This window comes from Equus asinus, chromosome 2, assembly GCF_041296235.1.
Source record: "Equus asinus isolate D_3611 breed Donkey chromosome 2, EquAss-T2T_v2, whole genome shotgun sequence".
Lineage (NCBI taxonomy): Eukaryota > Metazoa > Chordata > Mammalia > Perissodactyla > Equidae > Equus > Equus asinus.
This window is the reverse complement of record NC_091791.1, coordinates 99,161,963-99,187,424: the sequence shown is the minus strand read 5'-3', so window position 1 is coordinate 99,187,424 and position 25,462 is coordinate 99,161,963. Positions and strand designations below refer to the sequence as shown.

General features: G+C 37.6%; 1 protein-coding gene across 5 annotated transcripts in view; it reads right to left on the bottom strand.

The window, feature by feature from the left end:
- SEC11A (SEC11 homolog A, signal peptidase complex subunit) overlaps positions 1 to 25,462 on the bottom strand; it is a 63,736-nt gene that overhangs the window by 6,382 nt on the left and 31,892 nt on the right. For all 5 annotated transcript variants that reach the window (XM_044760895.2, XM_044760904.2, XM_044760916.2 and 2 more), the window contains 3 exons: positions 11,494 to 11,603; positions 6,134 to 6,283; positions 251 to 370 (listed from right to left, as the gene is read on the bottom strand). In XM_044760895.2, the coding sequence (XP_044616830.1) occupies positions 251 to 370; positions 6,134 to 6,283; positions 11,494 to 11,576 (353 nt within the window). In that variant the 5' untranslated portion in view covers positions 11,577 to 11,603. The remainder of the gene's footprint in view (positions 1 to 250; positions 371 to 6,133; positions 6,284 to 11,493; positions 11,604 to 25,462) is intronic.

Below are 25,462 nucleotides of genomic sequence, written 5' to 3'. Positions count from 1 at the left end.
TTGTAACTCCAATTCCATCTCATCATTAACATTCTATTCTTTATTGCACCCCATTTCCTCCCCTCTGGAACAGTATCCGTGAAGTTTCAGATGCATTTTAAGATGCGTACTTTTCTAAAGGACACAAGGTCACTTGGTAGAACCAGGACCAAACCATTATGTTCAATTGTGGATGACCAGACTACATGACTGAGAGAGCCATGTTTCAAGTGACCTGAAAAGCTCAGGAAATGCTCCCCTTTATACTTACCCCCTCGCTCTCCCTACAACATCTTTTTTCTCTAGCCAATGTTGTCCTTGTTTATAGAGGCCTCGGTCATCAACTGCATTATTATCTCCTTTGGTCAAAAACTTGATATGTCCATTTTGCCTTAAAAGAGCAAGGGAAAGCCAAGTCATCAAACACCTTCATGCCATTTGAAAGCACAAAATTTGCTCTTATTAACCAAAAATTCCTGTGGAACTGTGATATTTTATCATCATTCCTAATATCAAAATTACTTATTTAGCTAAAAGGATGTTCACAGCTGTGTTGTTTATAATAGGGAAAAACTGGAAACAGGCTAAAAGTCTAACACTCAGGAGTTGAAATACTATGCAAGCATTAAGGATGATATTATAGAAGAATAGTTAATGGCACTGGAAGATTATACAAATTTTATTAAGAAAAGATTACAAAGTAGCATATACAGTATGATCTCATTTTTATATTAAAATAAACACAAACCACCAATTTTCTGGAAATACAAAGAGCAAAGGGTATAATCCTACCTCATAGAATATAATTGGCAAAATGAAGACTATGGGAAACTACAGAAAGACCCAGTTTCTTCAACCAATAAGTTGCAAGGAACAAAGAAAGTTGGAGAAGGAATTTACAGATTAAATACAAGAGATTATAAAGCCAGATCAGCCAATCACAACTGAGAACCTTACTTGAATCTGGATTCAAACAAACTGTCAAAAAAATTATGACACAACTGGGAATTTGAACAAAGACTGGAAACTAATGATATAAAGGAATGAGTGTTCACTTTTTTTAGGTGTAATTCTAATTGTAGTCATGCTTTTTAAAAGCTCATTGCCTATTTTATAGATATTTACTGAAATACATACAACATAACATATCTAGGATTGATTCAAAAGAATACAGGCAGGAGGGCAGGAAGAGGTGGTAGCGTAGGTGGGGCAGAACCGGCCGGAGATTAATAACTACTGGGACTGGGTGATAGGTACATGGCAGTTCTTTATACAGTTTTGCCTATTTTTGTGCATATTAGAAATTCTCCATTTTAAAAAATAAAAGCAAAGAAAAAAAGATATTAAACAATATCTAAAATGATAGACCAAGGTGTAAATAGCAGCTATCTATAGCTTTCTTTATAATTTTTTCTTCAGCAAACACACACAGCTTTTACACACCAGGGTTTATAAGGACAGCATCTTACTTGATCAGAAAATTACTAGTTTAATCATGCTAAAGAACCATGAGGTCTCTAATAATTTTAAAATTTAATTGAACGCAAAGTACTTTTTACAGTTGATAAAGACTATCTTAAAACTACTTCAAGTGAGTTTGGGTTAACCACTACCCTAAAAAGAAAAAATCAGCTTCAGACTGCCACTGACTAATATCTACTTAGATTCTAAGCCAGAAACTGGTTCACTAGACACTAAATCTGCAGATGAAACTAAATTGAGAGGTGTTGCAAACACCAAAAACACTTAAGTGCAAACAGTCACTCTTAAAAATGAGATTCCAATTAGAAAAAAATGCAAATATATACAGAGAAAAATAATCTGTAGCTGACAACTTGGTAAGTGAAAGAATGTCTGAAAAGTCTGGGAGGGTGAAAGAGGACAGGTGCTAACAGGGGCTAGCTGCAAGGGTGAAAGTCAGGAGCAGCAGGAAGAAGAGTCAATTCAACCAGGAAAATAACAGCAATCCTACAGAGGCTGAAGAGTCAAGTCAGATATGAGGAGAGAAAAAGCTGGGAAATGGGAAACCCCCCAGGAAAGGAAAGGGCTGCTACAGGAGATGTGGTTATTACCAAAGATGTGATTTGTCAACAAAACAAGCCAACAAACAGACCCCATTCCCCTCTCTGGAATGTAATCAGGAGAGACTACTACAGCTGTTTGAAAAAGCACAGGTCCCAGGGCCGGCCCTGTGGCATAGTGGTTAAGTTCAGTGCACTCTGCTTCAACAGCCAAGGTTCAGTTTCCAGGTGTGGACCTACACCACTCATTGGTGGCCATGCTGTGGTGGTGACCTACATACAAAATAGAGGAAGACTGGCAACAGATGTTAGCTCAGGGCAAACCTTCCTTAAGCAAAAAGAGGAAGATTGGCAACAGATGTTAGGTCCAGGCCAACCTTCCTCAGGGGGGGAAAAGAAAGCATAGGTCTCCATCTCCTTCATGTACTTTATAGTGTAACAAGTATTACTGATGGCAACCAGTTCCTATTAGACTTACTACTAAGACCTACTCCAGGATTCATAACTCACAGGCCCAAAATACTGATTGACGACACACTTATACAGGACTTTTCCCTGGCTAGCACAGGGACCAATTATTTAATATCTACTTTCAAGGAGCTCAAAGTACTTATAACTTAATTCACCTATCATAATACTGTGATGTTAGGAGGGAGGAGACAATCATTTTATAAAAATGGGTGCAAAATAATATATCTATCTGCATAGAAAAAGCAAAGCTAAGGACTAAGCCACCCTGATGGTGAAATTTCTCTTTCCAAATACTTGATCACTTGCCAGTATCCAGTATCATCACCTCCTACAGGCCAAACTTACTAAACACATATTAGAGTAGGCTATAAAATAAGATAAAGTAAGAGTTTATGTGTGGGGAAAATATAAGTATTAAGAAGAGCTGACTAAAAGGCCAATATGAGGAGCTATCCAAGAGAATTAAGTCAACTGATAACATTTAAAAACAATCTCACCTTCTAAATTAAAAAACAAACTTCATTATCTCCTAGCTCTCTCCTAACTCATCTATTTTGGAAGAAAATGGAAAATAAGAGAATAGGTAAGGGGGGAGGATTCAGAGAAGAGACTTCTCGCTGTTTGCCACAATACATAACAACCTTGCCTGTATTCCTATCTCATATCCCTCATGTAGCAGTGAGGAATAATGATTCTCCTTTTTTTACTTAATTAAAAATATGGTAACTATAATAAGTGCAACATAGTTGTGTCTTTTTAAAAAACAATGCCAACCACTTTCTCTCAATTTACTGTTGTCCCCAAATACTAGAAGTTTCTCCATGTTTCTGACAAGGGAATTTTGCTTGAGCTCAGCAGCATGTTAGAGACGAGCTCTGGATTGCGTGTGCTTTTCCACTGCCTCGTCAGACAGTTCAGTCCACATAATTGGCGTCATCTGGAGAACAGGTGGGACCAGGCAAATGACTACACCGAGCACAAAGAACAGGTTCCAATTCACAGATCCATTACTATTAGATTAAGCAGTACTTGGCATGCTGATTTTTCAGTTCAGGGATTCTTTGCATATGAGGCAATACCAGGTATACTCTACCATATGTTTCTGATATAATCACATTACAAAATAAGATTGAGTAGATCCCAGTGGTATTTGGGGGAAAAAAAATCTATGTTTAAAAAACAAAAAGAGAATCACCCAAAATTTAACATTACCTCTGGGTACTAGGACTACATGTGATTTTGTTTTCTGTATTTTCCAAGAACACACATGTAATAAGAATGTTTACAAGACGGAGATTCAATAAATGAAAAAAGAGCTTTATATGATGTTTATAAATTTATAAAGGTACATTACATCAGAAGCAGGTGGTGAAGGAAAGGAGGGATGGGACAAAAGAGAGAGGCCAGTTCAACAGTTCCTACCTCTATTCCTCTTAAAGCTCAAGATTTTATTTCTTAAAACAAGGTTCAAACGAGAAATGAACAACAGTGCAAAAACCAGGCTGAAAACGTTCAGGACACATTTACTATAAAAACTTAATTCATTTTTGTTGCCCTTTGGTCTCATATTTAAGAACAATGTTAATACTATTAAATCAAATGATTATTACAATCAGGTATTTTAGTCTCCCCAAAAGAAAAAAGGAAATTGGAAACTTCATTATATATATATATATATATATATTTTTTTTTTTTTCTTCTTTAAAGCCCCCCAGTGCACAGTTGTGTCTTCTAGTTGTGGGTCCATCTAGTTTGTAGCATGTGGGACACCACTTCAGCATGGCTTGACGAGTGGTGGTAGGTCCGCGCCCAGGATCTGAACCAGCGAAACCCGGGCTGCCAAAGCAGAGCACGTGAACTTAACCACTCGGCCAACGGATCTGCCCCTGAAGTTTCATTATATTAATAGGATCTGTTATCTAAACAGGCCTGCAAGTTGAAGGCATCTCAAGAATCTAAAATAAATCAGCAAAACTCCAGATTACAAGTACCATACACCTTAAAATACTCAGAATGCTGTTGAAAATTGTTTTTAAAATGTAAGGGATCTGTCATTGATAGGGTATCTGTTAATGAACCTGCCCTCAAACAAGAGGAACTGTTTTAAAATGAAAAATTCACTCAATTTCACACATGAAAATGGACAACTTCTGCCGCACTCAAAGCAAGGCCTGTTTTAATTTGATTTTCTCCGATTCAGGGGATTCAGGGGAAAGTTAGTTCTGTTTTGTTCACAACAGGCAGCACTAAGAACAAACACAAACCCACTGTGAGAATCTGCAAAACACTACCTGTACTGAATAAGCCTTCACAATTCCAAAATAAACTTCTAAAACAATTAAGTTCTTCCTTCCTAGTCAATAATAGAATGTCATTTAAAAATTATAATCTTTCGGGGCCAGCCCGGTGGTACAGCGGTTAAGTTCACACGTTCCGCTTCTCAGCGGCCCAGGGTTTGCCGGTTCAGATCCCGGGTGTGGACATGGCACTGCTTGGCAAAAGCCATGCTGTGGTAGGTGTTCCACGTATAAAGCAGGGGAAGATGAGCATGGGTGTTAGCTCAGGGCCAGGCTTCCTCAGCAAAAAGAGGAAGATTGGCAGTAGTTAGCTCAGGGCTAATCTTCCTCAAAAAAAAAATATAAATAAATAAATAATTAAAAAATAAATAAAAATTATAATCTTTCAAAATATATACTGAGGTCTGGAAAAAAAGAGCAGTCAGATCTTTATTTCATAAATGAAGAAAGAACGCTTCTAAAATAGAATGTTTGCAGGGATTTTAAAAAAGCAACAGCTGACAGTTGCCTCTTCTTCAAGTGGAGAAAATAAAATACTTTAGAGGGTGGTAAGAAGAAGATAGTATTTATTTAGGGCTTCATCATACTCAAATCACCCCCACTGTTTCACTCGCCCTCTCTGTGTCCTCCAGGACGCCTCCCTTTTCCTTCATTTCTTTCCTTTCCTTCTGCAAATTTTCCAAACCTAGAAATACCATAGCTTTGGAAGGGAGGGGTGAGGAATATGCAGTAGGACAGGGGAGCACAGGCTTGGAGCTCAGAGGTCTCATGATTCATCTTCCTGAACTCTTTATATTACAGATAAGGAAACAAACCCAGAGGTAAAAGCTTTTCCTCACTGTTATGCCCCACCTTCACCCCCAGGTGACTCTCAAGGTTTTACATATGTCCTTTCCAATTCTGAAAGGCAAGAGACTATATTTAAAAGAGTAACTTAAGATTTCAGAAATTTTCTTTGGAATTTACAAAAGTTGATAAATTATTCTTATTTGAAATGTCTGTTACAATGCCTTAAAGATCTTTTTTTTGGGAAAGATTAAGGCTACCTCATCCATTATATCAGAAGATTTTACTTTTATTTAGGATCAATCTTTATGTCATGTCTTTTTGGGGGTTATATACTGGGTTACTGATTTAGTGGGAAAGCAATAGGAAACCAAGAAAAACCTTCAGGGATATAAATAAATTAATAACTATTTGGTTTTCCGAATGTTCACCAAACCTTCAGACATTCATAAAAATGGATTGGAAGAAGGACCTAGGAGTTCCCCACCCATTCTTAATCTTTAGGTTATCAAAATTAAATACTGTAAAAAATAAAGCATAAAAATATTTTAAAACAGAGAAGATATAGTTTGCACATACTTTTCATGAATCTTCAAGACTCGGTGAACTATAGGAATCTCTCTCCCTTCTATCCGGAAAACAACAATTTCTCCCACTCGTATGGGATCTTCAACTCGATTTGTTAGAAAGAGAAGATCTCCTCTATGAAATGCAGGTTCCATGCTGCCACTGGGAGGGAAAGAAGAATATAAGAGTAAAAAGAAAGCCTGAGATTAAATTTACTTTCAAAATTAGATATTCCACAAAACAATCAAAAGTATCACCTTTGGAGTATATGAGATACCTTAACAAATATATCAGCATAAATGTGTACTGTTCTCTAAATATGGTTTCCTCAGACTGAGTTATATTAAAGTTTTCTTTAGTTATTAGCTTTCACTAACTAGTTCCATTTCAAGCATTACTATTCAAAGGAGCTTAAATTTTGAAAAGGGCAATGTTACTAAATTCCTTAACCTTTTAAAATTTCAAGTGACAAATAGAATATAAAAGAATGAACTTTATAGTCACTGCCCTTATTCTCACTTCATCTGAAAACGCTAAACATATTCAAATATTCAAATGAGAGCTGGATCATCATCTTCTGCCATTTACAAAGATACAGATCAAGATGACCTTATAGTTTCAACCCATTAAGAAGGAAAAACAGCTCCTCAAGTCAAAGAATAGTCAGCTACGGAGATAATGCTTGTGCTACCACTTTAATTATTTATTTATTTTTAAAGGAGAAACAAGAAAGAAACCCAAGGACAAGAGCAGAGATTCTTGCCTAAGAATTTCAGAAATGAGAAAAGGATTCAATTCCATGGTAATTAGTGAGGACAAACTTCTAGAGTGTCATCTCACCTCTCACCTGTTCTACCTTATACCGAGTACTTCAAAGGTCTAAGATATTTGCACTATTTAATGAATTTTTTCTTTCTATGAAGAAGTAACCCATCAGTACTATTTTCAGAAACTCAAGCTCCAGTTTTCAGTTACAGTAGATTTAGTAAGAAGAAAATGGATCGACAGGGAATAAAATTCAATACAGAATAACTACAAAGTGCAAACACTTCTGTTTGAAGACTTTGGTCCTTCTACATAAGGGAATATGGCAGTGGTTCCCAAACTTTTTTTTTTTTTTTTAAGATTGGCACCTGAGCTAACAACTGTTGCCAAGCTTTTTTTTCCTGCTTTTTCTCCCCAAATCTCCCCAGTACATAGCTGTATATTTTAGTTGTGGGTCCTTCTAGTTGTGGCATGTGGGATGCCACTTCAACATGGCCTGATGAGCAGTGTCATGTCCACACCCAGGATCCAAAGCAGCGAAACCCTGGGCCGCCAAAGCGGAGTGTGCCAACTTCACCACTCAGCCACAGGGCAGGCCCTGGCTCCCAAACTTTGCTGCACGTTACAATGACCTGGGGAACTTTTAAAAAAATCCCAATGCTAAGGTCATATCTCAAACCATTTAAAGTTTTTTCTTTCCTTCTCCCCAAATCCCCCCAGTACACAGTTGTATATTCTAGTTGTGGGTCCTTCTAGTTGTGGCATGTGGGATGTTGCCTCAGTATGGCTTGACAAATGGTGCTAGGTCCATGGCCAGGATCCGAACTGGGGAAAGCCTGGCCCGCTGAAGTGGAGCACACGAACTTAACCACTTGGCCATGGAGCCGGCCCTCAAACCATTTAAATTAGAATATCTGGGGATGGGAGGCAGGCGTCAGTATTTTGTAAAGATCCCAGGTGATTCTAATATATATCAAAATTTGGGAACCACAAGGAACATGGATTTTCAGTATATATTTATTCTTAAAACTTTTGCTAAAGTTCCTCATGGGGCAAAGAGTTCCCTTTTACAGAAAGTGTTCCGAAGGAAGACAGGATGTGTTTGGTGAAAATATTGTAGAAGTTATCCTAGATATGTAGTTTTCAAGTTTTTACTTTGATGGATTTATTAAAATCAGTGACATCCTTTCTTCAAATAAAACCTTGTTTGAAAATTATATAAATAAAACAGGTAAAAACTGAGTTGCTCTGGTTGAATGACTCTTCTTTATGAGCACTTATTGTATGCGAAGTGCTATTCTAAGTTTTTGGGGTTTTTTAAACAATTTTCAGAACAACTCTATGATGTAGGTACTATTATTAACGCAACTTTATGGATAAGGAAACTGAGGCTTAGAAAGGCCTAAAGTTATAAATCAAAAAAATGACAAAGGTGAGATTTGCACCAAAGATGTACAGCAGGATCCACTCTCTCTGTGCTAAAGTGCCTCCGAGCCACTCAAGAATTTTAAGCATGGAGTATCATAATCATACTTGCATTTAAGAAACACCAAGTCAAAAGTTAGAGTATATAGAAGACATTCAAATATTTATTGAATTAATAAGTAAACTGGAAAAGATAAAAAGTAGATTGGGAGACCAGTTCTCCAGGCTATTACTTATAATTAAATACTTGGCAACTATTAAAAGTGTTATTAGGGGCTGGCCCCGTGGCCGAGTGGTTAAGTTCGCGCGCTCCGCTGCAGGCGGCCCAGTGTTTCGTTGGTTCGAATCCTGGGCGCAGACATGGCACTGCTCGTCAGACCACGCTGGGGCAGCGTCCCACATGCCACAACTAGAAGAACCCACAACGAAGAATACACAACTATGTACCGGGGGGCTTTGGGGAGAAAAAGGAAAAAATAAAATCTTTAAAAAAAAAAAAAAAAGTGTTATTAAAAACATGAAAACAGGAGAATAAGGGGAAAAAATTGAGAAAAGGATGCACGAATAGAATTACTTCAATTACATAAGAAATAATATACCTGAAAAAAGAGACTAAAATATTAATAGTGATTACATCCCAGAGCTATGGGTAACTTAGTTTCATCTAGATTTTTTGTGTGATTTCAACATTTCATATAACGAAAATATATTATCTTTTTTCTGATTATAAAAGCATTTTTTTAAAGGTCACTATAGCAGCCTAGGCAGGAAATGATGAGGGCTTGAAACAGAACAGCAGGGAGAACAACTATAAATGGGTAGAATAGAGAGAGGGAAAATAACAAATCTGATGGCCAATTGGATACGACACAAGAGGGGATCAAAAACAACTCCTGGATTTTTAACACTGGCAACTGAGCAGATGGCAGTGACAGTCACAGAAATAGGAGAAAGAACAGGTTTTGTGGGAAAGGGAGATAAATTTCACTCTCATTACATGGGAGTTTCAAGTACCTAGTCAACATCCAGATGGAGATGTTCAGTGTAGGGTGAAAACAAGAGTCTAGACTTCAGGGAAGAAAGTTGGATGAGAAAGAAAAAGATTTAAATGTTCAGATATAGATGGCAATCAAAAACAGATAAAAGTGTGTAGTGAGAGGACCATTAAATAAACCAGGGGAAAATTTTTAAACATTAAATAACTATTAGTAAACATTATTATCTGATTAAACTATACTTTTAAATTTAATACACCAATCATGGTAAATTTTATAAGATATATACAAACCATTTAAATATTTTTAAACTGACTTCAGTTATATAAAGAGGAAAAAACCAGTTTTGAATGTTCCCCGAAACTTCAGTTAATAAAATAAATAATAAGAAAGTATTTGTCTTTACCCCCAATGGCTTCACAGAAGTCCTAAAAGCAGATTCTCAGGTGGCCTGAGTCCTCTGAGGCATATTTGGTTCCAGGGAAAAATTAGATCCCTTGAAGTTAGAAGAAACCCTAGCCAGGCAACACCTACTTGGCCACCCAATCACGTAAATTACCTTTCTCTAAGGACTGTTTCTTCCAGGCTTGACCAAATTCTCTTCTAATATGTCCTGGTCTCTCAAGTTCTTTTCTTTATTCCACACTGGCAATCAGAAAAGCTTAGTATATAAACAACCTACCTACCAAATAACTTATCCAAATACCACTTTTAAATCCCAACTGATATCACAAATTTTCCAGCTATAGCGAATTGGACTATTTTCAGGACTATCCATGTGTTGAGCAGATCCTTAGTCTAGTCCCCTGCTCACTCCAACACCCCCAGTTTAAAGGTCATTAGATTGTCCATTAACATCTCCACTGAAGGGAACTCAATCTGAAACAATCCCAGAAGAATCACCAAAAGCCCTCCTGGACCCTCGCTCCATACCTTTCCCCAAAGCGCCAATTAGTGTGGCTTCTCCTTCTGTTAAGGTTCAAACACTTCACAAACTGAAGCTCTCCACTGAACTCAAGACTGTCTGAGAACTCAGGGCCACATAATTTTAGAATGGGAAAGGTCTTCTGACATCATCTAGGTCTACACTTCATTCTATAGATGAGCAAACTATGGTTCAGTGAATAGGGGGCTTGCCCAAGGCTATAGTTAGACATGAAACAGCTAAAGACCCAAGTCTCTATTCTCCCAGAGCAGTACATTATTCATGCTTTCCTAGCTAATAAAATCCACACATTTCTTTGGATCTCTAAAATTACAGTCAAATTTGATCATTAATAAAGACAGAACTAAGGTATGAGTAACAGTACAAGTAAGGTACAAGACACTGTAGACCCAGTGCCTCCAATCACTTGTTGCTGGAAGTATATCCTAGTAATGACAAAGAAGGAGTCAAATTCATCTTGTCAAGAGTAATGTACTATTATCCAGACTCTAGGTAACGTTAATGATTGCATTTATTTTATATTTACACTCTATTATCTCCAGAAAAGACTTGAGACAGCTTACATAATTAAGCCCAAAATAAGACAGAACTATAATGATTCAATTAAATAACCAAGTGGTAATTATCCAAAAATGAGCTACTAAATTAGGTTTTTAAATCACTAAGAGTATGAGTACCAGATTAGGGAAGAAAATTTGGTGGAGAAAAAATTCAGCACTATTTGTCACTTTAAGAGATGGCATTAATATCTTTCAAAACTCCTGAAGTCTATTTAGAAGTGATATTTAAAGGTCAGCAGGAAACATGGAAATAATTAGTGATGCTTCTGCAGAAAATGAACATGCTGCAGAAAAACTCAATTCATGGAGATGATATATAATCTAACAAACAAACAACTAAATATCAATCCTGATGTATCAAAGCAAAGTGTGTAAGAAAACAGAAGAATTTCTGGAAAATAAAGTACATTGAAAGACTTTCTTAAGAGACGTGCCAAAAATAAAGCTCATATAGTAAACATTTTATAGAAAAGTCATGAGCCCTTTGGGGTCTGAAAGGAAAGTGCCTAACAAGGTTGAGAATTTCTCACAATTGAGAAATAGCAACTAATTTTCTTCTAGGCCCTCTTCTGGGAAAGATTAGATTATAAAGGAATGATACAACAGTTATTCAATATCTCAATTTTTCTCCCAAGTAATGCCAGGCAATTCCATGCTTTGAAAAGAAAAATTAATTGTTACCTGAGCACCACTACAATTGGACTTTCACTTCCAGTTATGACCATTAATCCCTTCCAGATCATTAGTGCCGAGGAGACAATCATTCCAAAATTTAGGACTTGATAATAGAGCTGTAAGAACAAAAGAGAAGAGATCAGATCCATAATTATCCCCACCAAGAAAGCAACTGAGAGTAGTAACAACTTAAAGTTTCAAGTAGCCCTATTAGGACAGCTGACGTTCTGAGACACTCTGTAAAATGCTGTACTAATCCCACCATCGGCATCCCGGAAGAGCCCTCCTTCTCTCGCCCAAAGTATCCCGCTCTATTTTGTTTGTTAAACGTGTTATATTTATATAATAACTTATAATTTTCAGAACCTGCCACATAAGTTATTTTATTTGGGCTTTACAACCATTCAGCTTAAATTCAATCACACCCATGATACATACCAGCCAAGAGGAATATACCTCCACTTCTGAACTCGAGTACTTACTTTTCTACAACATTTATCCTTTGATAATCATCGGCTATTCAATGACTTTTAACTCCACCCCTCATTTTATAGTTGAGGAAATTTAGTCTCAAAGAGAGGAAATGACTGCCAAAGTCATACAGCTTGTCAGTCACAAAGTTAGGACTTGAAGGCCAGCCTTCTGTCTTACTAAATTTCCACTACTCGACAAACTAAAATTCTGTGGCATGAATAACCAGATACAATATCAGAAAGCCATTTCAAGTGAGGGAAATAATGTGAGCTAATTGTGTTGGTCTAAGGGTGGACAATGGGTAAAAATAAAGAGGATGACTGGACACCATGGCAGAGAGGTCAAGGAATGAAAAGACGGTGCTGGAGAGCACTGGAAGAAATCTGCAAAAGCATGTTAAGCTCAGATATGGAGAGCCTTGTATGTATGACCGAAAATGCGGAACTGAAAAGACATTCATAAAATGCTGTAAAGTGAAAAAAACAAGTTTCAAAAATATGTACGAGTAAGTTCATTCTTGTTATTTTAAAAAATATATGTGCCTGTGGACATTCTGCAAGACAACTGTTCTAGTCTTCAAAAGTTCAATGTCATGAAAATAAAGGTGAGAGACTGTTCTAGATTAAAAAGGACTAAAGAGATATAACAACCAAATGTAATGCACAAACTCTGACTGAATCTTGGTTTAAAAGAACAAAATGGATATAAGAAAAAATCCCAACTATAAAAGACATTTTGGGCTCAACTGAGGAAACTCAATATGACAAATTTTTTGTGGGTGTGAGGAAGATTGTCCCTGGGCTAACATCCATGCCAGTCTTCGACTTTGCATGTGGGACTCCACCACAGCATGGTTTGATGAGCAGTGTGTAGGTCTGTGCCTGGGATTAGAACCTGAACCCTGGCTGCTAAAGCAGAGCACACACACCCAACCACTACCGGGCCAGCCCCTGTCTTAAATACTAAATGATACTAGAAAACTAGGGTTAATTTTCTTAGGTGTGACAATACTATGGGGGTTATGTAGGACCCTGTCCTTACTCGTAGGAGATGTGTGCTAGTAGGAGTCAGCTAGCAGTAGTAGGTAGGGATGAACTGTCACATCTGCAACTCGCTTCATGTGAGTCAGAAAAAAATTTATATACATGCACACACACATAATTACACATAGAGCAAATATGGCAAAATGTTAACAATTGTTGAAGTTATGTGGTAGCTTACAGGTGTTTGCTGTACTACTCTCAATTTTTTTTTTAGCTTTATTGAGGTATAACTGATGCATAAAATTCTAAGATATTTAAAGCATACAACGTGATGATCTGATATACGTATCCTTTGTGAAAGAATTCCAACGGATTCATTAACACATCCAATACCTCACATATTTATCTTTTTGAGTGTGTGTAAGATCTTTCAATTTTTCTTAAAAATTAAAAAAAGAAGTATAGAAATAACCAGAAGAGAATAAACTAAATATGTCAGTGGTTACATCTGGGGCTATAACACTACGCCATATTGTTTCATCTTGTTTACTCGTATTTTCTACTTTTTTCCTTTTTAAATTAATTTTTATTTCCCTTGAAATATTATATACACATAGAGCCAAGAGATACATGTGAGAAAAACCAGCAATATCCTGGTGACGGCAGGCCAACTCCAGCAATCATTTTTGTGTCTTTTAGCTACTTCTTCTGGTATTTACTCTCATCCTTTTAAAAACTAATTGCTTCTCTTGTTTCCATAAATTTGGAACATCATCTATTAACTACCTATCATGATGAGGATTTTAGCTCTCTTAGACCATTTTCTGTTTTTGTTCCCTACAGTAATTACCTGTCTTTCCTATATATTTTTTTTAAAAGTTTCAAGTTGCATCTTCTTATAAATGCATAGGTAATCTCTGGAAGGATACACAAGAAACTGAGGACAGTGGCTGCCTCTGGGAAAAGGAACTGAAAGTCGAGGTGGAAGGAGAATACTTTCCAATATATATGTTGCATGTTTTTAAAGTTCTTACTAAGTGCAAGTATCACCTTTTCAAAAATAAGTTGTTTAGGTTTGTTTTTGTAAGTCCATATTAACGGCCAGAACATTATCTTTCTGGCATTCCAACAAAATATGACACACTCTATCAATATAATTAATGTCACCCACAAAGGAAGAAAGAAACTATGGGTATTTTCTAACAGACTCTATTTCTAACAAATAGTTGCTATTCTTTGAGTAATGGAGTAATATGAGCATACAGGTATAATCTGAAACCCAGTTTAATACTTCTATTTACAGGTGAGGAAACTGAGGCACAGAGAGGCTAAGCGGTGCACTCATGGCTGCACAGCTATTGGCAGGCAGAGTAATAACTGCTAGAACTGAGGTCTCCTAAATTCCACCTCTTTAAGATGGCAGCTTTAAAAAAAAAAATCTTTTTATTCAGAAGACAGAGTTAAGGAAATGGAGTGGGAGAGGCTAGAACTAGGAAAACTGGCTTCTAAGAAGTAATTATGGTCAACCAGTGGATGAGCAGTCAGCAATTCAGCTAAAGGTTCTATTTTCCAAACTTTCCAAGGTAAAAAACTGACCTACAGTACTGATTAGGACAATAGATTCCGGGCTCCAATCCAGAATCTTTGAGGGAGGCGCTGTGGGGTTCCATGGAAACTATACACTATAGTTCCATGATCCCTTATTTAAAACCTTTGGGAGTCAGATGTTTCATAATTCAAAATTGGCTAATTTTGAAAAAGTAATACCAGCATGTACCATGTATTATCTGACACCCCTAGCAGGGTCTATGACAATGTCCCATTATCAAGTATATTGATATTTCTGCAGCAAAACATAAAAAAGTTCACACTGAAATAAAACTAAAAATAGCCATGTCAGTCAGTTCAAGTTTGTTTTGTTGAGGAAAATCTTTCCATTTTCAGAAGGGCACAGATGTAAGGAGTGGCAGAACAGGTGTGGGATATCCAATAACTGTTCTTTAAAAGAAGAATGAGGGACCAGCCCGGTGGCCGAGTGGTTAAGTTTGTGGGCTCCACTTCAGCAGCCAAGGGTTTTGCTGGTTCTGATCCTGGGCGCGCACCCAGCACTACTCATCAAGTCATTCTGAGGATTCCCACATAGCAGAGCCAGAACAACCTACAACTAGAATATTTAACTATGTACTGGGGGGCTTTGGGGAGAAGAAGAAGAAAGAAAAAAAGAAGATTGGCGACAGATGTTAGCTCAGGTGCCAATCTTTAAAAAAAGAAAAACGAAAGGCTTTAAAATCATGATTTCTTATGTCCCTGCAAGGAGGTCACTATCCTATCCACAATTACCCTTCTCTTTCTCCTCAGACATGTAACGCCACCTTTCACTATAGAGTCATTCTTGTGAAATTTTTCTAGACAAGATCATCCTCATGACTATTATAGGGAAAGAGCTTAAAAGTCCCTCACCAGTATAACCGGTAATGTTCCTTAAAAGATGCCTATTTGCATACTGCTAAGTCTGTCTGTGAGCCAAAGCTAGGTAGAAGCACACTATTTGCTAAAACAAATGCCCTACCTGAGCAAAAATTTGAAAAACATCATATTCTTTTCCCTTTCTTTTTTCTCCTCTTTTTCCCATCAATAATCATGACTCGAAAGACAAATATATTGCCTCCCTAGCCCCTGCTTTCTTTACCACTACATCTGAATGCTTATGAACGCACATTACCAGAAAAAGTGCCGTCTCCTTCTGGTATTGGCAGAAATCAGGTGGCAGCCACCTAACCTTCTCACACCATTTGGCCACACCAAGCTAACTATTAATAAGACATTGTGACGTATGTAGCAAAACAACGCAGAATTGAATAGTCCCATTATTTTTTCTCAGAAGTGACTGGAACAATACACTCCTCAGTGCTCAAGGTGAAACTAGAAAAGAATGTTATTAAAACCAATCAGAGCTCTATGTAATATCTCTTGGTAGGTATGGCATGGGGATTTGCGTCTGCTATTTTTCTTTTGCACTTTTAAGAAGTAATGTGTGGACTCCTTCCCCAAAAGTTCTGTGACAATTTAAACTGCACCGTAAGCAATATACAACAAGAATTAAAGAACAGCCTAGGACAGAAAATTCAGCAAAATAAAAAGCTGATATTTCCTATTCTTCTAAGAGATATCTGAAGTTCAGCATATAAGATATTTTCATAAAAGTCAGACCTCCAGCAGGCTCACGCAAAGACAGAAGTGACCATGGAAGCAAAAATGTATCTCAGAGGGGCAGGTCCGGTGGCGCAGTGGTTCAGTTCGCACTTCTGCTTCGGCGGCCCAGGGTTTGCTGGTTCAGATCCTGGGTGTGGACATGGCACCGCTTGTCAAGCCATGCTGTGCTAGGCGTCCCACATATAAAGTAGAGGAAGACGGGCACGAATGTTAGCTCAGGGCCAGTCTTCCTCAGCAAAAAGAGGAGGATTGGTGGCAGATGTTAGCTCTGAGCTAATCTTCCTCAAAAAGAAAAAAGCATCTTAGAGCTACAAAATAGCAGTTGGCCTAAGTCTTAAATTCAACTTATCTTAAGACCTCAAACTAACAGACTCATTAATCTATAACCAAAATTTCCCTGCTTTCTAACTCACAGAAGAAGAAGCAATTAGAAGCTAGGGTATGTGAGGCAGATATATGGACAGCAGCTAGAAGTAAAACTGATGTCATCGGAAAAACTGAAGCATATTCAGAGTAGACATTGTTACCATGGCCCAATAAAGTCACTGATAGTCCCGGCGAGGATCTTAAATGATAACAACAACAACAACAAATCTTAAATAGTCTAAACAGACATAATATCACTAACAGTAAGACAAGTTTCATTTAAAAAATCTGTTAAATCTTTTTGAAGTCTGACAAATGAAAACATATCTACACAACATATGTACAGCAGCTTCATTCATAATAGCGTCAAATTGGAAAAAACTCAAATGTCCATCAACAGATGAATAAATCAATCACAATATTTCATACAGTGGAATACTACTCAGGAACAGAAAAGAAAGAACTACTGACACATACAACATAAATAAACCTCAAAAATATGCTATTTGGGCCAAGTTGGAGTAAGAGGGACTAAATTTACCTTCTTGCCTGAAATAACTAAAGCATTGCACAAAATAAATGAAACAAAGATTTTCAGACATTGGACATGTAACTGTGTTTAGGCAGTGTAGGATCATGACTACTCAGAAAGGAGAAACAAGGTGAGCCCTACGATCGCCCCAACTTACAGACTGGAGAGTTACCAGACCACAGGGCAAAGGGGAAATGCAGACAGAGCCTGGAAGTCTCCCTGACTTGAGGATAAAGAACTGGGAGTTTGGGAAGGCAAAGGGAGCTAGAGATTGCAGGCAGTACAGAAATGAGAGCTACATAAAGATCTGCAGAGGGTTTCCTCAAGTCTTCAGCTGAGTGATGATCAGCAATGATCAGTGCGTGCATGTGAGGAAATAACAAGGATGGAAAAAGAACCAACTAAAAGGAGGAGATGGAACAACTCTTAAAGCTCATAAGGGGCAGGAACAGATTGTTTCCACCAGCCAGAGTGGAAATCCTCATAACACACGGGCTTTGGATAGAGTATTCAGAAAGGTACTGTTCAGTTGTGGTGCAAAATTAGCCTTAAACTAAAGGTTGCTCTGGACTTGCCTAACAATGCCTTAAAAGAGCCTGGAAAGAATTAAACTGTTTCCAAGTAACCTGACTGTATCCCAGAATAAAGCTCAAAAATACTCATACAGGAGTTGGCCCCGTGGCTGCGTGGTTAAGTTCGTGTGCTCTGCTTCGGTGGCCCAGGGTTTCACCAGTTCGGATCCTGGGCGTGGACATGGCACCACTCATCAGGCCATGCTGAGGTGGCAATCCACATGCCACAACTAGAAGGACCCACAACTAAAACATACAATTATGTACTGGGGGATTTGGGGAGAAAAGCAAAAAAAAAAAGAATACTTATGCAAATACAGAAATATCCAGCATCCAAAAAGGTGAAATTCACAAAGTCTGGCAACCAATAAAATATCACCAGATACGCAGAGGCAAGAAACTATGACCCATAATAAGGAGAAAAATCAGTGAATAGAAACAGACCCAGAAATGACTGACATGATAGGATTAGTAGACAAAGACATTAAAACAGCAGGTTCAAGAAGGTAGAGCATACATTGAGCATGATAAATAGAGACTTGCATGACAGAACCTAAAATTCTACACCCTGAGAAACTTCTTTCTAAAGAGAAGGAAAAAAAAACCTTGGGGCCGACCCGGTGGTGCAGTGGTTAAGTTCACACGTTCCGCTTCTCAGCGGCCGGGGGTTCGCCCGTTCAGATCCTGGGTGTGGACACAGCACCTCTTGTAAGGCATGCTGTGGCAGGCGTCCCACATATAAAGTAGAGGAAGATGGGCATGGATGTTAGCTCAGGGCCAGTATTCTTCAGCAGAAAGAGGACTGGCAGCAGTTAGTTCAGGGCTAATCTTCCTCAAGAAAAACAAACAAAAAACTTTTTGAACACACAAAAACTAAAATAATTCACCATGAGCAGACTTACACTATAAAAAAAAGTTTTAAAAAGGTCCTCCAGGCAAAAGGAAATTACCAAATACACAAAGGAATGAAGAACACCAGAGACAGCATATGTTGGTAAATACAAAATATATTTTTTATTATTAAAAAAATTAAACATAACTGGCTATTTAAAGCAAAAATAACAACAAAGTTTTGTGGTAACGTGTAGAAGTAAAATGTATGACAACAGCAGCAGAAGGGCCAGGAAAGGGGAAATGGAAACATATTATTGCTATGTTCTTGTGCTATACATGAAGTTGTACAACATAACTTGATGGTAGAATGAGATAAGTTAAAAACACAAGTAACAAACCTTAAAGCAACTTAAATAAATAAATAAGGTATATCTAACAAGCTAACAAAGGGAATAAATTAGAAACATTAAAAAGCTCAACTGAACCAAAATAAGGTGGAAAAAGAGGAATGGGAAACAAAAAACAAATGGGAGAAATAAAAAAAAAGATGGTGGATTTAAACACAACCATATTAATAATCACATAAAATTTAAATGACCCAAATACTACCCTTAAAAGGTAAATACTGTCCAACTGAAAAAAAAAGCCCAATTATACACTGCTACAAAAAATGCACTTTACATATAGACACAAATATTGTAAAAGTAAAAAGTCAGAAAAACACATCATGCTAACATTAATCAAAAGAAAACTGAAGAAAGAAAGACAAATGGAGTGGCTACATTAATATCACACAGAGTAGATTTCACAGCAAATAACATTACCAGGCACAGTGAGCGTCATTTCATAATGATAAAGAAGTGAGTTCATTATGAGGACACAAACCTAAATGTTTATGCAACTAATAACTTAGCTTCAAAATACGGGAAACAAATACTGGCAGAACTACAAGGAGAAACAGACAAATTCACAGGTATAGTCTGAAATTTTAGGGCCGGTTCTGTGGCCTAGTGGTTAAGTTCGGTGTGATCCACTTCAGTGGTCTTGGGTCACGGGTTTGGATCCTGAGCACGAACCTACACCACTCATCAGCCATGCTGTGGCAGTGACCCACATATAAAAAAGTAGTGGAGGACTGGCACAGATGTTAGCTCAAGGCTAACCTTCCTTAGCAAAAAAAAAAAAACAAAACAAGAAATTTCAAAATCCCTTTCTCAATAATTGATATAGCAAGATGAGAGAAAGCCAACAAGGACAGAAAAGATTTGAACACTAACAACAATTTGACCTAAATGATATATATATATTTTTTTCTCCCCAAAGCCCCAGTACATAGCTATATATCCTAGCTGTATGTCCTTCTAGTTCTTCTATGTGGGATGCTGCCACAGCATGGCTTAATGAGTGGGTCTGAGCCTGGGAACCCTGGGCCGCCTAAGTGGACTGCATGAACTTAATCACTACATCACCAGGCCAGCTCCTGACCTAAGTGATATTTACAGAACATTCTGCTCAACAACAGCAGATACACACTCCTTTTAAGTACACACAGAACGTTACCCAAGATAGACCATATTCAAGACCACAAAAGAAGTCTTAATAAATAGAAAAGGATCTGAATTATGCAAAGTGTATTCTCCAATCACAATGGAATGAAAATAGAAATCAGTAATGAAAGATGACTGAAAAATCCCCCACATATTTAGAAATCAAACAACACACTTCTAAATAATCACGATAAAAGAAAGTATTTCGAACCGAATAAAAATGAAATACAACATATTAAAATTTGTGGTATGCACCTAAAGTAGTACGTTGAGGGAATTCTATAGCAGTAAAGGGCTATAATAAGGAAAAAAGAAAGGTCTTGAATTATATGTTGCATTTTTGTTTACGCTCAGTTTAAAACATTTTGTAATTTCCCTTGTGAGTCTCCTTTGACCCATGGGTTATTTAGAAATGCACTGTTTAATTTCCAAATATTTGCAGATTTCCCAAATTAAGCTCCCACCTCAAAAGACTAGAAAAAGCAAATGAAACACAAAGTAAGTTACAGAAAGGAAATACTAAAAGGAGAAATAAACGAAACAGAAGACAGGAAAACAATAAAGAAAATCAACCCAACCAAAAGTGGGTTCTTTGAGAAGATCAATTAGCCAGACTAATCAGGAAAAAAAAGAGAGAAGATGAATTACTAATATCAGGAAGGAATGAGAGAGGTGACATCACTAGATTAATACATGTTACTTTGTACTACTATACAAATATTAAAAGGATAAGTGAGTATTATGAATAGCTTTACACCAATATATTACCAATTCCTGAAAAGACACAGGCTACCAAAGCTCACTGAAGAAGAAACAGACAACTCGAATACAACTACAACTATTTAAAAAATTGAATTTATGGTTTAAAAACCTTTCCACAAAGAAAAACTCCAGGCTCAGATGGCATTCACTGGCAAATTCTACCCAGTATCTAATGAAAAAATCGTAACAATTCTACGCCACCTCTTCTAGAAAGTTGCAGAGGGAGTACTTCTCAACCTATTCTACGAGGCCAGCATTACTGAAACCCAAACCAGACAAAGATGTTACAACAAAACACAGAACAGTATCATGGATATAGATATAAAAATTATTCGCAACATTTTAACAAATCAGATCCAACAACATATACATCATAACCAAGTCAGGTTTATCCCAGGATAAAAAGTAGGAGACTTCAACATCCCTTTCGCAATAGTTGATAGAACTAACCAGAAAATCAGCAAGCATAGAGAAAACCTGAACACCATCAGCTAACTAAACATCTATAGAACATTCCACTCAACACAACAGAAAACACATTCTTTTCAAACACACATGAAACATTCTCCAGAGATCAGGCTCTAGGTAAGTAAAAAAGGGCCTCAAATTTTAAAAGACTGTAATCATACAAACTATGTTCTCCAATCCACAGTGGAATTAAATTAGAAATCAGCACTGGAAAGAAATTTGGAAAATCCACAAATATTTGGAAATTAAACAACAGTTTTCTAAATAACCCACAAGTCAAAGAGGAATCACAAGGGACATTACAAAATATTTTGAACTGAATGTAAGCAAAAACACAACATATCAAAATTTATGGAATGCAGCTAAGGCACTGCTTAGAGGGAAATTTATAGCTTTAAATACATACATTAGAAAAGAAAGATCTTAAATCAATAACCCAAGATTCCACCTTAAGAAACTAGAAAAAATAGCAAACTAAACACAAAGCAACCAAGGAAAGAAATAAAGTTTAGAGCAGAAATTAATGAAATAGAAAACAGATAAACAATAGAAAAAAATCAATAAAAGTCAAATTCATAGAGACAGAAAGTAGAATGGTGGTTGCCATGGGCTAGGGGAGGGAGAATGGGGATTTTTAATGGATACAGTTCTAATTTTGCAAGATGGAAACTGGTTGCACAACAACATGAATGTAGTCACCACTACCGAACTCAACACTTAAAAATTGGGTTAAGATAGGGGCTGGCCCCGTGGCCAAGTGGTTAAGTTCACACACTCTGCTTTGGTGGTGCAAGGTTTCACGGATTCAGATCCTGGGCGTGGACCTAGCACCACTCATCAAGCCATGCTGAGGCAGTGTCCCACATGCCACAACTAGAAGGGCCCACAACTAAAATATACAACTATGTACTGGGGGGCTTTGGGGAGAAGAAGGAAAAAAAATCTTAAAAAATAAAAATAAATAAAAAATAAATATTAAAAACAATGTTTAAGATAGTAAATTTTATGCATATTTTACCACAATTTTTAGAAATTATGCTAAATGAAGGCAGCCAGTTGCAAAGGACTACATTTTGTATGATTCTATTTAAAACTGTTAAGTAAAGGTAAATCATAGAGACAAAGCAGATTCGTAGCTGCCTGGGGCCACGAGTGGGAACAGGCACTGACTGTAAAAGCATACGAAGGATCTTTCTGGGATGACAGAAATGTTCTAAAAGTGGATTGTGGTAATGGTTGCACAACTCTATACATTTACTAAAACTAGGAATTAGATACTTAAAATGGGTGAATTTTACAAATTATAGCTCAATAAAGCGGTTTAAAAAGAAAAAAAATACACATACAAAAATAATAGAAGAAAACAGAGTAGAAAAGGCCTTGGAGTAAGGGAGGTCTTTTTAACTGACCTGAAATCCAGAAGTCATGAAGAAAAGATGGGTAAATTTAACTACCAAAACAAAATAAAAAAGCAAACAATAACCTAAAAATCCCACAACTATGCATGGCGAATTATACTGTAAGCTAAGTCACAAGACAAATGAGAAACTGGGAGAAAATATTCACCACATACATAACAAATGATTGAGTTTCCTATAAAAAGCTCCTAGAAATCACTAAGAAAATAACAATCCAAAAGGAAAGTAGGCAAAGGATTTTAAACTGTTAGTTCATGGAAAATGTATTAAAATGACTCCAAAGTCACAAGAAAATATCCTCAACCAAATTGATAATAAGGGAAATACAAAGTAAAACCTGTCCTAAGATACCACTTTTCACTTATTAGAAGGGCAAAAATCTGAAATTCTGAAAACACGCAATGCTGGCAACACTAAAGGATAAAGTCACTTTCACTTTTTTATTTCTGAACAATGTAAATATATCACCTATTAAATTTCATTCAAAAGGAGGAGGAATGAGTCCATGAACTTATTTCAACTACCTTACTTGTCTTTCTCAGGCATTTGGCACTTGATTAACTCTATTATAACTCCCTTATCCCTTGGTTTCTATGTCACCTGCCTCAGACCCTCCTCCTTTCTGATGTCCCCTTAAGTATGAGTGTTCTAGGATTCCAACCTTCGCCCTTTGCTCTTCCCGTTCTGCATGCAATCTTGTCTACCTGTGGTTTCACTTACAACATACATGCTGATGACACCCAAATCTCTATCTCCATACCAGACCAATTATATCCAATTGGTAATTAGGGACTGAAAATTACGTAGACGTTACACAGACACCTTAAATTCAACATGTCCAGGGCTGAAGTCAATCTTTTTCCTCAAGTCTCTTCCTCCTTCCACATTCCCTATCTTAGTGATTAGCACCACCAACTGCCCAAGTCCTCTAGATTTTACCTCCCCAACACCTCTCACATCCACCCCACTGGCTTTCTTCCCAGGGCTATTGCCTTAATTCAGGTCTCGTCTCCTCTCACCCAGACTATTAAAATAATCCGACAATTCTACCTCTAGACTTGCATCCTCTAATTCATCTGCCCACATATAATTTTTATAAAGTGAAAATAAAACTATTGTACTGTCTGCTCAAAATTCTCTCTCCCCACCTATAGGATAAAATCTGATCTCCTCAGTACACAAGGCCTTCCGTGATCTGGCCCCTGCTGCCCTCTCCAACCGGATTTCTTGCTCCAAGTGAGATTCCAGGCTCATAACCATAAAGATAATTTGGCTTGTAACGCAGTGTATCATAGTTTCTTAACAATGCTACTACATGGAGCAATATCTGAAGAAAATTCATAACCAATCAGAACTGAAAGTTACATGTTCTTAATAAGTCTGGATGATGAAAATAAAGGGTTAGGTACCCTGTCTTAGCAAGACAATCATCGGCTTCTAGCAATGCCAACTTAAAAGAGGCTCACTCCATGTTTTTCTGACAGTTTCCTATCCCTGAGGACCTCTGAAGCAAGGAATCCATAGAAGAACTATGCTTTGATGGCAGGGCCTACTTGAGGGTTACATCAACTCTAGATCTTTCTCTCATAATCTGGTCGCTGGGGACCCTGATTGGCTCTCCATTCCACAGAGTAAACTTGTTCACTATATTGATGATACTGGATGCTGACTAGACTTGGTGGTTGAACTTCGTGACCTAGACACCTTGGTAAAACACATACATGGCCAGAGTGTGGGGGATAAATACCACACAAGTTCTGATCCCAGTGAAAACTCTTGGGGTCCAGTCGTCCTCTTCCAAGACAAAGGACAAGTTGCTGCATCTAGTTCCTGCTACCACCAAGAAACGTAAAGCCTAGTGGGCCTCTTCAGATTTTGGAGGCAATGTATACCTTATTTGGGTGTGCTACTCCAATCTATTTATCTAGTAAACCAATTCTGGGCCAGTTTTGGGTAGGGCTCCACAACAGGTCCAAGCTGCAGTGAAACCTGTTCTATCACTTGGGCCATAAGACCTGGAAGATCTCATGGTGACTTTTTGTTTCTCAGCCTCCTAGCAAGCCACTTATATGGACCAGCTCTAGCTCACTGCTCTGTCAAATGTCATTGCCATGTGGGTGCATGTTCCTGTGGTAGCCATACCCTCTCCAAAGTGGTCTGAATCTCAGGCTGGGGAGGTGGGTTGGAGGAAGGTGTTTTCTTAATTCTTTCCTTGTTCATTCTCCCTCATCCTAGAAGGTAGTGGCTATTTTCCACATATGCTACTTCTGAACCCCTTAAGCATCCTCTTACCCGTTTTAGTAGTTAACCATCCTTTACTAGCTAAAATTCTCTACATTAAGTTTTTCCCTGTTCAATTACTGGTGTGGTTTCTCTATCTTCTGAGTGATACAAATGGCTTTTTGAGGACAATTATGGCACCAACTGGCCACCAGCAACAATTTGTGGGGCTGGGATAACGTCTAATGCCCCCCAGTATGTGGTGTATGCTCTGAATCAGCAACCAATATACAGGGTTATTTCTTCTATAGGTAGGATCCACTAGTCTAGAATTAAAGGGTAGGAATGGGAGTGAGTCTTCTCACTATTACCCCTAATAATCCACTAACGAAATTTTTGCTTCCCATCTTCACAACTTTGGGTTCTGCTGGTTTACAAGTTTTCATTCCCAAAGAAGATACCCTTCCACCAGGGGACACAAGGGTTCCATTAAACTGGAAGTTAAGACTGCCTCCTGGCCACTTTGGGCTCCTCATGCCAGTGAACCAAAATGCAGAGAACAGGGGGTTACTTATTGGCAAAGGTG